The 12,312-nt window shown below is 39.9% G+C and overlaps 1 protein-coding gene across 12 annotated transcripts in view; it reads right to left on the reverse strand.

Annotated features, from left to right (window-relative positions):
* The window catches only part of LOC109996896 (target of Nesh-SH3), a 31,278-nt gene extending 19,197 nt beyond the window's left edge, over positions 1 to 12,081 (reverse strand). For 5 of the 12 annotated variants that reach the window (XM_020651229.3, XM_020651228.3, XM_065962125.1 and 2 more), the window contains exons 1-7: positions 11,755 to 12,081; positions 4,862 to 5,041; positions 3,987 to 4,055; positions 3,777 to 3,909; positions 2,582 to 2,772; positions 2,195 to 2,238; positions 1,360 to 1,408 (exon numbers count right to left, since the gene is read on the reverse strand). In XM_020651229.3, the coding sequence (XP_020506885.2) occupies positions 1,360 to 1,408; positions 2,195 to 2,238; positions 2,582 to 2,772; positions 3,777 to 3,909; positions 3,987 to 4,055; positions 4,862 to 5,041; positions 11,755 to 11,860 (772 nt within the window). In that variant the 5' untranslated portion in view covers positions 11,861 to 12,081. The remainder of the gene's footprint in view (positions 1 to 1,359; positions 1,409 to 2,194; positions 2,239 to 2,581; positions 2,773 to 3,776; positions 3,910 to 3,986; positions 4,056 to 4,861; positions 5,042 to 11,754) is intronic. The other 7 variants (XM_065962126.1, XM_029280653.2, XM_020651232.3 and 4 more) reach the window with 3 other exon arrangements.
* Positions 12,082 to 12,312: the final 231 nt, after the last annotated feature.

Below are 12,312 nucleotides of genomic sequence, written 5' to 3' on the forward strand. Positions count from 1 at the left end.
CTGACAAAGGTAACATCTGGTACTTTAACTTCTATAATATGTTAGCCAGCTAGTCGTTAACTTATTCTGCCTGCTGTAAGTTGCACGGTTAGTAGTGTACTTTGGTTTTTTGGAGCTAAGCCAATGAAATAAGCAAAAACATGGGCTGAGTGATGTTCTAGTTGCTGTTAGAAGTGTTCTGTTCAGACGTCAAAGTAGACTAAGGTCCTTCAGTAGAGCTAGAATGGATGTAAGATTGACTATAGTACGTTTTGTATATTGGCCGAGAGCTGTGTACACTCACAAATGTAATTGTCACGCTATGCAACTACATAGAATTGTCACACTAGTGCCCTGATTTTCATGTCTACCCGTGAGTTAAATATATTCAACTTCAGCAACAAATTTGACAGCCAATCAGCATTGACAGAAGATGATAACGTCAGGAATGGAGGAGAATGTAATCATTGCAGCCTCGTGCTTCTGTAGCAGTAAAATCAGATTTTTTTTTAACAGAGATAGCGCTTAACAGTGACCATCCACTTTTACGGTAGCTCTGGTTCCGTAAGTAAATTTCCCCAATCAAATCCTCCCTTGATTTTTCACAAATCTTTATATCAAGAGACTGGGGCCTGTAACCAAAACAACCAGCTACCCCAATACTCCTGACTACAATACATTTCTTTCGGCACCAAAACGGCATTAAAAAAACCGAAGAAGAGGCAAAGGTACAAGATGTGTACACCAAGTTATCTAGCATAACGGCAGTTACCACAACCGTAGCTTGCTATTGTAAATGGGGTCTCCTGGGATTCATTTAAGGGGCAGCATGTGGGTCATTTGGAACTAAATTTTCAGGTTTCCAATGCAAAATATGTGAACATAGGAGCAGATAATTAATGCTCGTAAGTGGTCAGCTAAAGAAGTTTCTGGTGTCACTTGGAGTAGATTCTCCTTTTGCCAAAACTTTCATGTAATTTGCTTCAAAATCATTTCTGATCAACCTTATACATTTTTTTAGGGGTTTTGGGTAACATTGTGTCTATTGATACTGATTGGAAATTCTTTTCCATCTCCATCATGGTCAAAGTTTGAAAACATCTGAACCATACTTGGGACCTGCAATAAACCATCAAAGAAAAAAATTCTGAATTTAAAAAAAAAACTCAACAAAGTGAAGTCCCTTCAGCAAAACAATAAATCAAAGTTTTAGTGAAAATTTTTCCAGTCATGAGTCTTAAATGTGGGGTCAATGGGAAGGTTCAAACAGACATTGCTCAGCAGTGATAAATCATAGTACATAAAAAAAAAGAAATCTGCTGATGTATTGAAAAGGGTCCAGTGGGTTTGACCAAAAGCAACAAACCTCTATTGGCTTACCATGACGAGGAGCAAAGGGGAAAGGGAGTTGATCTGTCGTTAGCGGCTTCTAAAGGGCAGAGGGAAAAAAACAAGGACATTTATTGGTCATAGTCTTTCCTATTATAACAACATAGTCAGTATAAGCATATGAACTTAATCTCATCTCTTTCTCTGCGGCTTTCTCTGTGTTTCATAATGCTTAGACCCTCTACTCTATGTATAATTGGTGAAATCCTTGGCAAAAAGCTTGTTATTCAAGGTTTCTGTCGGTTAGGGGAGGGCTGTGTCAGATTCTCTGCAGCTGTGATGTTTTACGAGAACAGAGCTGGAAGCATGTGAAACATAACCCCTGCACTGTCGGTAAATCAGTGCCACCCTTCTCCTCTAAACTCATTTCAACATCATCATCATCATCGTCATCATCATCCCTCTATCTCCCTATTTGTCCGCCGTATTTTGTTCCACTCCAAAAGTTAGCTCGCTATAGACTGCTCTATTGGCTTGGCCGGTCCTGGCTGACTGGTGCTGTTTCCATTCTGCAGTTGGGTGGAAAATGAATGAGGCAAACAACCCAGAGAATTGTACAAGCACACACCATGGACTCTAAAGCATGCGGTCACTTCCAAATATACACCCTGTTCCCAAAAATATTTATTCTGAAGAGAAGTGTACCTGTGCAGTCTAAGTACTTCACTTCAGTCTCAAAGTTAAGACAGATTTCATTTGGCAAATTCAACTTGTATCACAAAGCAGTAAAAGAGACACAAATGGAAATTTAGAAAAAGGACTTCATAATATTAGTAGAATGGGCTGCATATGTTTTGATAATAATTTCATTTAGTCCTATACATACCACAGGGGGGACTGGACGTTTAAAGATTTTCCTGATGGCCTTCTCTGGAAATGTGACACAAAAAATCAAATCAGGACAGAGGATTACAATAAAAGTGAATGAACTTTATGAAACACTATTACAAGCATGTTAAGATGCATTTTATCTAAAAAGAAAATGTAAAGGGACAGTTTTTCAGTTGTGAAATAATACAAGCTTCCACTAGATGTTTTTGATCAAGCAGGACTATATCTTCTAAACATCCCAATTCTGACACTGTTAGTGCATGTCTCTTTCCTTACAAAGTTGTCCTATCTAATAAAGGCCAAAAATCCCTAAAAAATAACAATACTGCCACATTTGTCCACATGTCAAGACACGACAATCCATCCACTGCGTCACACTTACCCTCTATGCCCCCTGAGCTTATGTTGTGGATGACTGGTTTGCTCCACACTCCAGTGCCATCTTTAGAGTTGGGCTGAACACCAAACTCGTAGACTGCATTAGGCTTCAGATGGTCAATGACGGTGTCACTAGTTGGGCAGGTCTGATAGTTCCACTTCCTGTTCCTCTCACGATAACGCACCGTGTAGTGTCTGAGCCAAAGACAGAAAAACTGAACTTCCTAAACATTCAATTCTGTTTTTCAAGAAAAACAAAAAGTGAATATAGAAATACAAATGGTGGAAAGTCAATGAATTTGCCTTTTTTGTCTCAAAGACATATTGTCACCCTATCCTGGCGACTAATTTACTGGTGGAAATTTAAATTAAGATTGACATGTCTAAAGTTAAAACACTGAGCAAAGTTATCAATTTACTTAACACAGATAAACCATGATAAATATGGTTTCAAAACCATATTGTGTGTCGACGATTTAACTGCCAACTAGAGGGGGTAATGACGTTTAATCAAGAGCACTCACAGCTAATGTCAAGTAAGTGCTGCTAATTATTTCAGGATACCATAAACCCAGTTTTCCTTTCAATCAGTATTCAATATTCATTACACCAATGCTGACAAAGTTGTCCTTTACGGAAAATATAACAAATTGTCCATCTGAAATTTGCCAGTGTTGTTTCACAATAATTTTTCTGCATGAAACTGACGGGCAGGAAACATCATCCTGATGATGTGAAAATACTCCTCGCAATGAAAGGGCTGATGGCTTTGTAACTTTATTCCAAACATAAAACTATTCTTGACAAAAGAGGAGATTTGTTTCAAAGTGCAGGTATAGAGTTTCTCATCAAAAGTTTTCAGAATGGCTTTGTGCCGCATGATGTAACCTGAGAGACTCATGTGAATCATTTACTGTTAACGCAGTTTTACCCGAGTCGGTGCCCAAACCAACATGTGTTTGTGTGTTCAACAGTGTGTGAGTCACCTATCCTTCCACCATCTGTTTCTATGCTCATCTAAACTATGTTACAACTGCTTACATGAAATCAAAAGGCTTTTATTGAAATCTTAATGCTTTGGTACTATTCTTCAAAGTTTGAAACCAGCTGTTTCTCTGTAGGATATACTCAGCTGCTGAGCCTAAACACAGTGTATGATAAAGGATAACGAGTATGTGTTTGCTTGTCTGGAAGCTTACCCATCCTCAACACAGTCCTTCATGACATTGCCTTCATAGGGGGTTTTCAGCAGGGTCCCCCAGGACAGGAGGACTGAAGTTGGCGTTACCGACCCAATGACTAAGTGTAGTGGCTTCTCCAGTTCCACTTTACCTGGAAAGAAAATAACATTGTACTTTCACTTTCTTAAATCTATGTTTACTATGTGACCTTCATGATAAAAGCATTACCTGTGCATTGCTTTTTCACGTCATTGGTTGGGATGGGCTGGACAGCTATAAGGTACTTGGGCTCAGCATCTAAAAAAAAAGAAGAGAATTCACTGGAAGCAAACATAGTCACCAGGATTACAACCATTTTTTTTACAACAGCTGTTTTCAAGCTTTTTGGATTTTTTCAAGTCTTGTATTTTTGGAGCATGAGTCATGAGGGTTTTGTTTTTTTTATTTTTTATTTTTATAACTCGTACATAAACTCCCGCTGGCTATCACCAAATTTAATTTTGCTTGTAATTCATTTCTGTAAATAAATAATTGCATAAAAGTACATGATGTCATCTTTCATCTCAATTTTCACCTCCAAAGTAACTAGCGGGACTGTAAAACATGCAAGGGGCTTAAAAACAGGTTCTCAGCCCAGATAATTCGGAACAATTTGTTTGTATGGACATCCCCTGGCTACACCGAAAGCCCTAAGCTTAGGTAACACCCAACAGACTGCTAGCACCACCCAAATGGCACTTCACCTCAAAATTCCATTAGTGTTTTTGCCTTAATATAGTTTAATGTGTGGCTTAAAAAATATTTAAACTCTCTTAAAAGATGCCATGAATGTGGACATAGGCTAACCTGCCTTAAACCTTAAGTGTCTTTTGCAGACTTGCAGTTTTTGGCACTTCCACCTTGGCTTCATTTTCCAGCCCCAGAGGTCGCTGCTTGGGAAGAACAAACTAAGGATTTATAGATCCCCAGAGCTCGAACATCTTTCTCTTTTTACCATGACTAAAAAGGTTAAAATGCAATTCACATGTGCATCATAGGAGTCACAGCAGATGTTTTTCACCTCTCAAAAGAAACTTTAAAAGCATACGTAGCAACAGCCTTACCGAACTCTGTCTCATATAGCTGTCCGTTCTCAGGCAGCTGAATAAACTGTTTGGAGAACATGCTGCTGCCGTAGCCGAGGATGTAGCCCTCGAGCTTGGTGTCGGAGTTGGGACGCAAAAACTTCATCACGATGGTGTCTCCCGTGGCGTTGATACGGACTTTCATGTTCTGACGTCTCACTGGGGAGGCAAGAGAGGACACATTTGTTCCAAATGGAAAGTTTACCATGTTATATACATACAATATTCTCTGCTTCCCCTTCCAATATCAGAGAGTTATGTAAAAACCATTATTTGTACAACCTTGACTTTTCCAATCCAAAACTTCTACTCCCCATAATCTCACAGGTGCATGAAAGGGATGCATGTAGTCAGATGTTGCTGGTTTTTAAAACCTGCTGAGTTGTAAGCTCTACTGAAAACTAATAATGGGGATTATATTCAAGGAGAACATTGCATGAAGAAGTACTTAATATTTTGAGTGCCTTTTAACTGGATAAGAGAATAACTTTTACAGAGAGATTCATATTAAGGATCTGCCACTTAAAGCAGCATAAACATCCTATATTATATAATATAATATATTTAATGGGGTGTTAGTGGGTTCAGAAAAAAGCTTCTGAAATGTGAATTCTGTTTCTATAAGTTTAAATCTGTGAGCATGAGTTATTAAAACTTAAGCAAGGCAACAAAAGCTGGTGTTGAGAAGAAAAGGATGTGATATCATGCTGGCACACAAATGACATCTGAGCACATTGACATCACTTTACAAGAAACCTCACATTTTCTTCCAGAGCTGACTTCTACAGAAAACAGTCCTAATCAGTACAGCCAGGGAACAGACATTAGAAAAGATCAGGCATCGATGGGCGTGTAAGAATAAAGCAAAGCCAAGACAGCTTGTTTATTACTGGTCAAAGCAGGCATAAACAACTTGACTTAGTTTGAGGTCAGAGACTGCACAGAAAGCACCAGCAGAGTACTTGATTCCAAACTTAACCACTCAACCATTAAAAAAATGTATGTGCTCATGACCAACTCACATTTGAATTAATTGGTGACAGCACTGAAAGGTGGATCAGTAGATTTCTGTCTTTTAGTCTTATTACATTCAGGCACAAATTCTAAAAATCTGTATTTTTTTACATACCAGCTTTGCAAAATTGCATCTCAATCTCTTACAGTATATCATTTCCACAACAATGTATGCCAATGGCTATTGCTGAAATAAAATTCTCACTTTCCAAAGCTAGCTTATTATAATGATGTACTTTGTTTAACGTTTCACATTAAGTGAAGTCATAAGCAATCTTAGGACTTCAGTTAATGTGAATTCTTCTCTTGCTTTCACCATGTTGCTGGTTGCCAAGAAATGAGCATGCTAACAATTATCCAATTTGTAGCAGGCATGCTAGTCTAGATCAGACATTTTAGCTGAATTTTTGCAACTCTACCAGAAGCGTGACTTATGACTGACAGCTGGACCTTTGCACATGTAAAACAATAAATAACCACACCAATGCAGCCGAGGATGATAAATGGGGAGCAGTGGTAACAGAAAGAAAGACAGGTTTGTCATTTTGAGACTGTTTTCATTATGTTGAGGTTATTTTTTAACCAGGGTTTGAGTGTTTTTAAATCAAGTTATATTTAGGGTAAATGTGTTAATTGAACTTGGTTTGAATCATGTTCCTCTATGAAAAACTCAAATGAGTCTTTTGGGAGGTCAAACTTCAAATTCTTATAGTCAACAAGGCTAGCGATTATGCTTTGTGCTGCACTTTATTTCAACAGCACATGTCCTTGGTTAATATTTCAGCATCAAATGATATAATGGAAAATAATGGAATTTTGCTTGAGGATAAATGCCAACAGCTTCAAGATGCCAAATCAGACACTGAAAGCAAGAGGGGGAAGCCCTGGATAAGAAAAAATACCCTCACACTCTTCCAGCTATGTGTTTTCTATCAAAACTGTATTTGTTTTGATTTTCCCATCAATATTTCTGATAAACAAGAGTGAGATTGGCTCAGGGTGAGAGGGGCTCGGAGTTTTATTATTATTAGGAAACTTCGTTGTGCTTTTAAACTCAAGTACGAGCAAACCCCGGCCCAGTCCTGCGACACCCTGTCATAAGCCATTTTGGCCAACACTGGGACTGTAAAGACTTATCAGTTTTTCCAGAGAACAATGAATAAAGCGACAGGAATTGCCCCTCGGTCATAACATTGATCTACGACAGTTCAAAGAATAAACTGCTTAGCCATACAGTCATGTTGTGTGTGTGTGCTTGCTTGGTGTACACAAGATTTACAACCTTACCAAAGGGAATGTAACTAAAGTTTAATTAAATCCATAATCCTGCCTTGAATAATTATGAATGTGTCACTTAACAGGTGTACCAGAGAGAAACAGAGCCCATTGTTTCAGTTTATATTTCTTTTTAACATAAAATGGAATACATAAGGTCGTCCACAATCGATCAATGGGTCGTCCACTTATCACAAGGTTGGCATATACATTTCAGAAGTGTCATACAGCAAGACACCAAACCACAAGTTGCTCTCCACTGTGTTGGTCACAGGTTCTGGAGACAGTTCCTCAAATGTCATTCCCATTCTTGATGCGAGTGACGATCTTTAGTATAATATCCTGTAACTCTCACTGTTACAATGAATCCCTTTTCAATCTAAACATCATGACATAGGCGAGCCTTCTTCCCTCGGGCTGAGAATTTAGCAACCATAACAGTGCGAGTAAATCCATCTTTGTGCTCGAAGTTAGCCAGTAAACAAATCTGATCATGTAATAAACAATGCCACGGCATTCAATAAACATCTTACCAGATTTCCCATCCTTTTCTCTTTTTTTTTTGTTTGCCTTATATGGCGAACAATTAGTAACGACATCAATCTGGAAGCTCGGTCTTGGCAGTCACGGCCAGTAACAGATGATCCTCAGGGTGTGGGAGTAGGGTTAATGGGGTTGTCAGGTTGACACACTTGTTTTTGCTCTCAGCTTCTGAGTAACATGATATGTTTATGTGTGCTTGAAAACAAATCTTAAAGCGTGGATCTGTACAGCATTGAGTAGTTCTGGCATGAACACATCCTGATTTACTGTCAGGATGTAAACAGATTTCCAGCACTGGCGGCGGTCTTGTGCTCAACTGTTCTCGGTTCAGATGACGAGGAGGGTTGTAAGAGAACACGGGTCATAATAAGACTTTACATCAACTTACATGGGAACTTTTTTTTATCTATAAAGCAGAGCCTTCAAAAAGATAGTTTGTTTTGTTTTTTTAGGAAGAAATGAAAGACATTTTCTTCCTTTTCCTGGAGGACTATGTTTAAGTCCTGATGGATGGAAGGAATACAGAATAATGAAGCCATGTTCATTTGTCTGGTTTTGTGTAGCTGGACCTCACAGCTGAGTTCTGCAGATTGTAAATCCCCCTGACTAAATGAGGGTATCAACTCCATTTACTGGTATGACATCTAGCTCTAAAAAACACCCATGTATCTCACAATGTCACGTCCATACTATCAATCAAACTGCCAGCAAATGACGCCCTTCCACACACACACAAACACACATAATATCCCTCCTCCTGTGAATGACTAGTGTGTGATTTCATGCAGCTCTAACATGTTTCAGCCTCTCTGGTTTCTGCTCTGAAAAGAGGAGAGGTGGAGAGGAGTCTTGGCTTCCCACACAGTGGAGACACAGACAGATGTTTTATGGCCCCTTTGTGAAAAAAGTCACCTTCATTTAAGGCAATGAAGTGTGAAAATGTATCCGAGCCCTCGCGCCAGACAGCGCACAGAGGGTTTGAAATCATTTAGCTGGCGAGTAAAGGGCAGTCGAGCTGACCTATATTAGCTCTAATATTTCAAGCCTGCAAATTGCTGAAATCCAGCCCTCGGAACCCTTTTTGATCGCAGTTCTCTCTGGAAAATCACATCTCTCGGGTTCTTAAGAATCCTCACCTCGAGGTCCAGCACGGCCAAGCTGCGCCTGGGATTATACTCCTGGCCCTTGCTGGTCTCCCTCTGCTCTCACACTATATATCTCCCCTGTCAGGCTTTACGGAGCAACAGCTGTTTTCTCTTCCCCTGTGGCGCTGCTCCATCCCATCCTTCTCCTCCTTCACTCAATCACTGCTGTCCTATATGTGTCAGCATTAACCTGATACTCTTTCAGCATCATTAAGTTCCCCAAATCTATCTGTTTGGTCCTCCAATTTCCCATCTCCTTCCATATTTCCATCCGTATTTATCTGTTCATGAGATGTGCCCGCGTTTTGTTTGGCAGTTTCCAGCCACGTATTGTCCTGATGAGGGGAAGTGATGACTTATTTCCCATATTACAAAAAGTTAAACTCTTTCAGATATAGGATCTTTTGATGTACACACACTCTGCCCTTTTCTAAGTAGTGGAAACATATGTAGTAGAGGAACCTGGAATTAAAAGCCTTGTGAGATTCAGACCAACTAACAGTGGATGCACCTGTCATCGCCAAGTGTTTTATTCTACAATATCTATGAAACGGTCAACAAACACTACTCACTGGCATTGGATACGATGAGTCATTCTTAAAACCAGCAGCTTGATCCAAGATGAACAGAGATACAGACGTTACACTCTCCACCCAAAGTCAAAACACACACACGCACACACACACACACACACACACACACACACACACACAGCTCCTTTCATCTGGCTCCCAAAGCTGCACATTGAGATTTGTTTGCAAAGCCAAACTCAGCAAGCAAGTTATGCAGTGGAATTAGTTTTATTCACAGTGTAACCACCCCGGTTACCTCTCCATAACAAATCCAGACTGCCAACCTCGCTTTACTTCGACTACATCAAAGTCTTCAAAAGCCACCCAGATCTAACAAGCAACAAGAGGATGACTGCAAAGAGTAGAGCCGGGGATGAAAAGCCAGAGGTCAGTGTGTGGCAGTGCGTTTGTGTGTGTGTGTGTGTGTGTGTGTTAGTTTGTGCACTGACCCCGCAGTGAGATAATGAGGCAGTGCAGGGAAACGTTTGTGGAAAGTTTTCTGTTCATGAGTCTCCTAATCAGACAGAGAGCTTTGCTTAAAGGCAGGTTGGAAAAGAAAACAGTCCATGTAGGGAGTGAGAGGGGTGAGAGCTGTGAAACTGGTTATCTTCAAACAAGTGACATCCACCATAGTGACTTTCTTTGTGAATGCTCATATAGTGCAAATGATGCTATGACATTGAAGAAACACTGTACAGTGTGTGTTTGCACTGGCTAGGACTGTATTTGTGTAGTTTAAAAAAAAAAAACGTTTTCCTGAAGAAGGGAATGAAAATAATGACCCGAATTATAAACTCATCAGATCGTCTGCTTGGTGGGCACAGTTCCAGGAAAGTCGTCCCATCCACATGTCCACAAGTCTAACCCTTGACCCCCAAACCTGGAAACACTTTCACTTAAAACCTCTCAGCGGCAACTGACACTTTCACGGTGTCTGCTCGCCTCATTTCAGGGAAACGTGGATCAAACAAACCGGTTGTAAAAAAAATCAAGGTAATTTGAAAGCCTGACAGGTAGCTCAAGAGGCTCCCCCTTTGGGTTCAGCAGCATTGTGCAGGTATTATAAGTCAGTATGTGGTGTGTTAAATCCCTTAGTGTGGGAGGTGTGTGCACATGTATTGTGTTCTATTGTATCAGGAGCAAATAAGCTTCAACAACTCTAAACATATAAGAGCTGGAAAGAGTCTTTTAACTGCAATTTAAGGTACAATTATGGCACATTGCTCTTGAAAGACACCAGCAATTCGAGTTAACTCTACTCCTCACAAGTGCAGCATAGAAAACAAGTCTGTGAGAAACACTTGCGGCACCTTTTATTAAAGCCAAATGTTGTGGTCAGGGTTTGTAATTAGTAAATATTCTTTGGAAAAGCAGCCAGCACCTAAAGCGTTTCCTTGCCCAGATATTTAAACAAATGAATTGGGCTGTCAGCATCATTCACAATTTATGCATTCTTTTTTTTATCACATTAATTTTATGCTATTTTGTCCCTTAAGGCATCTACTGTGGGTAAAACCAGGAGCTTGATCCAAGATGATAGGTAAGCCTTCCTGTAGCCACAGTCATGGAAAGGAACGACCCTGCTGCACCTTTGAATGTCTCATTTTACTTTAAAAAACTCCCAGACAGCTCATTGGACAATTGAGTCAAAATGAATATCCACCTAGTCACATCAAACACTTCACTTCTTTACTGTTCCCTTTAGCTGTTTTGATGATTTTTTTTTAACTGTAACGTTTTCTTTTTCTGTCGTTAAGTTAATATAAACTTCTTTCTACAGGAAGTTCCTTGTTTTATTTCAAAATAAATGCAGGTTTGTATCCAAACAGGAAGTAGAGTGCCCTCAGTCTTAAGACAGTACACAAATTAAAAAGCAAAACTATGATTAATCACTATTAACTATTCAAATTCAGTGATTAATCGTGATAAATGTTTTGACAGCCCTGCCAATAAAGGTTTTTGCTGAAACTTGTAAACTCCCCCTTCATCCAAGTTTTGTTTTAATGGTACAAATGATATGTATCATGTGGTATCCATCACTCAGAATACTTTGCAGAAGATGGTTATGGTAAAAAATATTTTTTGCTTGTCTTTTATTCAAGATTCTTATTTTCTGTGACACATTGTCTTTCCAAGCATATCCCAGCATGCATTTGAAATCATTTTCTGAAAAGCCATCAGTGGATCACAGCGCCAACACAGAGCAAAAATAACACTAATGATCCCTTTCACCTATGTTGAACTGGACACCCACATGCAAAGATGGTCATATTTTACAAACATCACACAACATGCAATAACTCTGGTTCATGCATAACCTTACCTCTGCTCCTGCGGGGCATTGATGGGCCAGAGAGGGCAATCCCAAAGATGAAGACAATGAGGAGAAGGACTAGAAAGCTGTGTGAGCGTTGCTGCATCCCCATCATCAATTGTGTTCAGAGTCTCAGGTGTAATCTGAATGAGCAGGAGTGTGATGAAGAAATAAGAGGCTATCACTCAGCAATGATTGAGTTAAATCTATGAAAAGTTTAAGCTTGGTGTTCGCTGCAGCTGCAAGGTTCTGGATCTGAAATGCTTCTGGAGTGGCTGGACTACTTCTCTGAGCTAGTGGCTCTCAGGACTAGTGCAGCTCACTGGACTGGACTTGTGGATGCTCCTGCACCATCTATACCTCTGTTATGGAGGGAGGGGACAGACAGAACTGAACACACCCACTCCCATTACCCTCCCCCCATCTCTCCCTTTCTCTGGCTTCACCTCACACTCTTTTTCTCTGGAAAAGGAATGAAAGTTTTCTCAAAGCTTCCTGCCCCCTCTTTGTCTGTTTTTCTGTTTTCTTTTTTTTTCTCTGCTTTGTCTGGTGTGGTCCCAGCGATCC

This window comes from Labrus bergylta, chromosome 13 (genome assembly GCF_963930695.1).
Source record: "Labrus bergylta chromosome 13, fLabBer1.1, whole genome shotgun sequence".
NCBI lineage: Eukaryota > Metazoa > Chordata > Actinopteri > Labriformes > Labridae > Labrus > Labrus bergylta.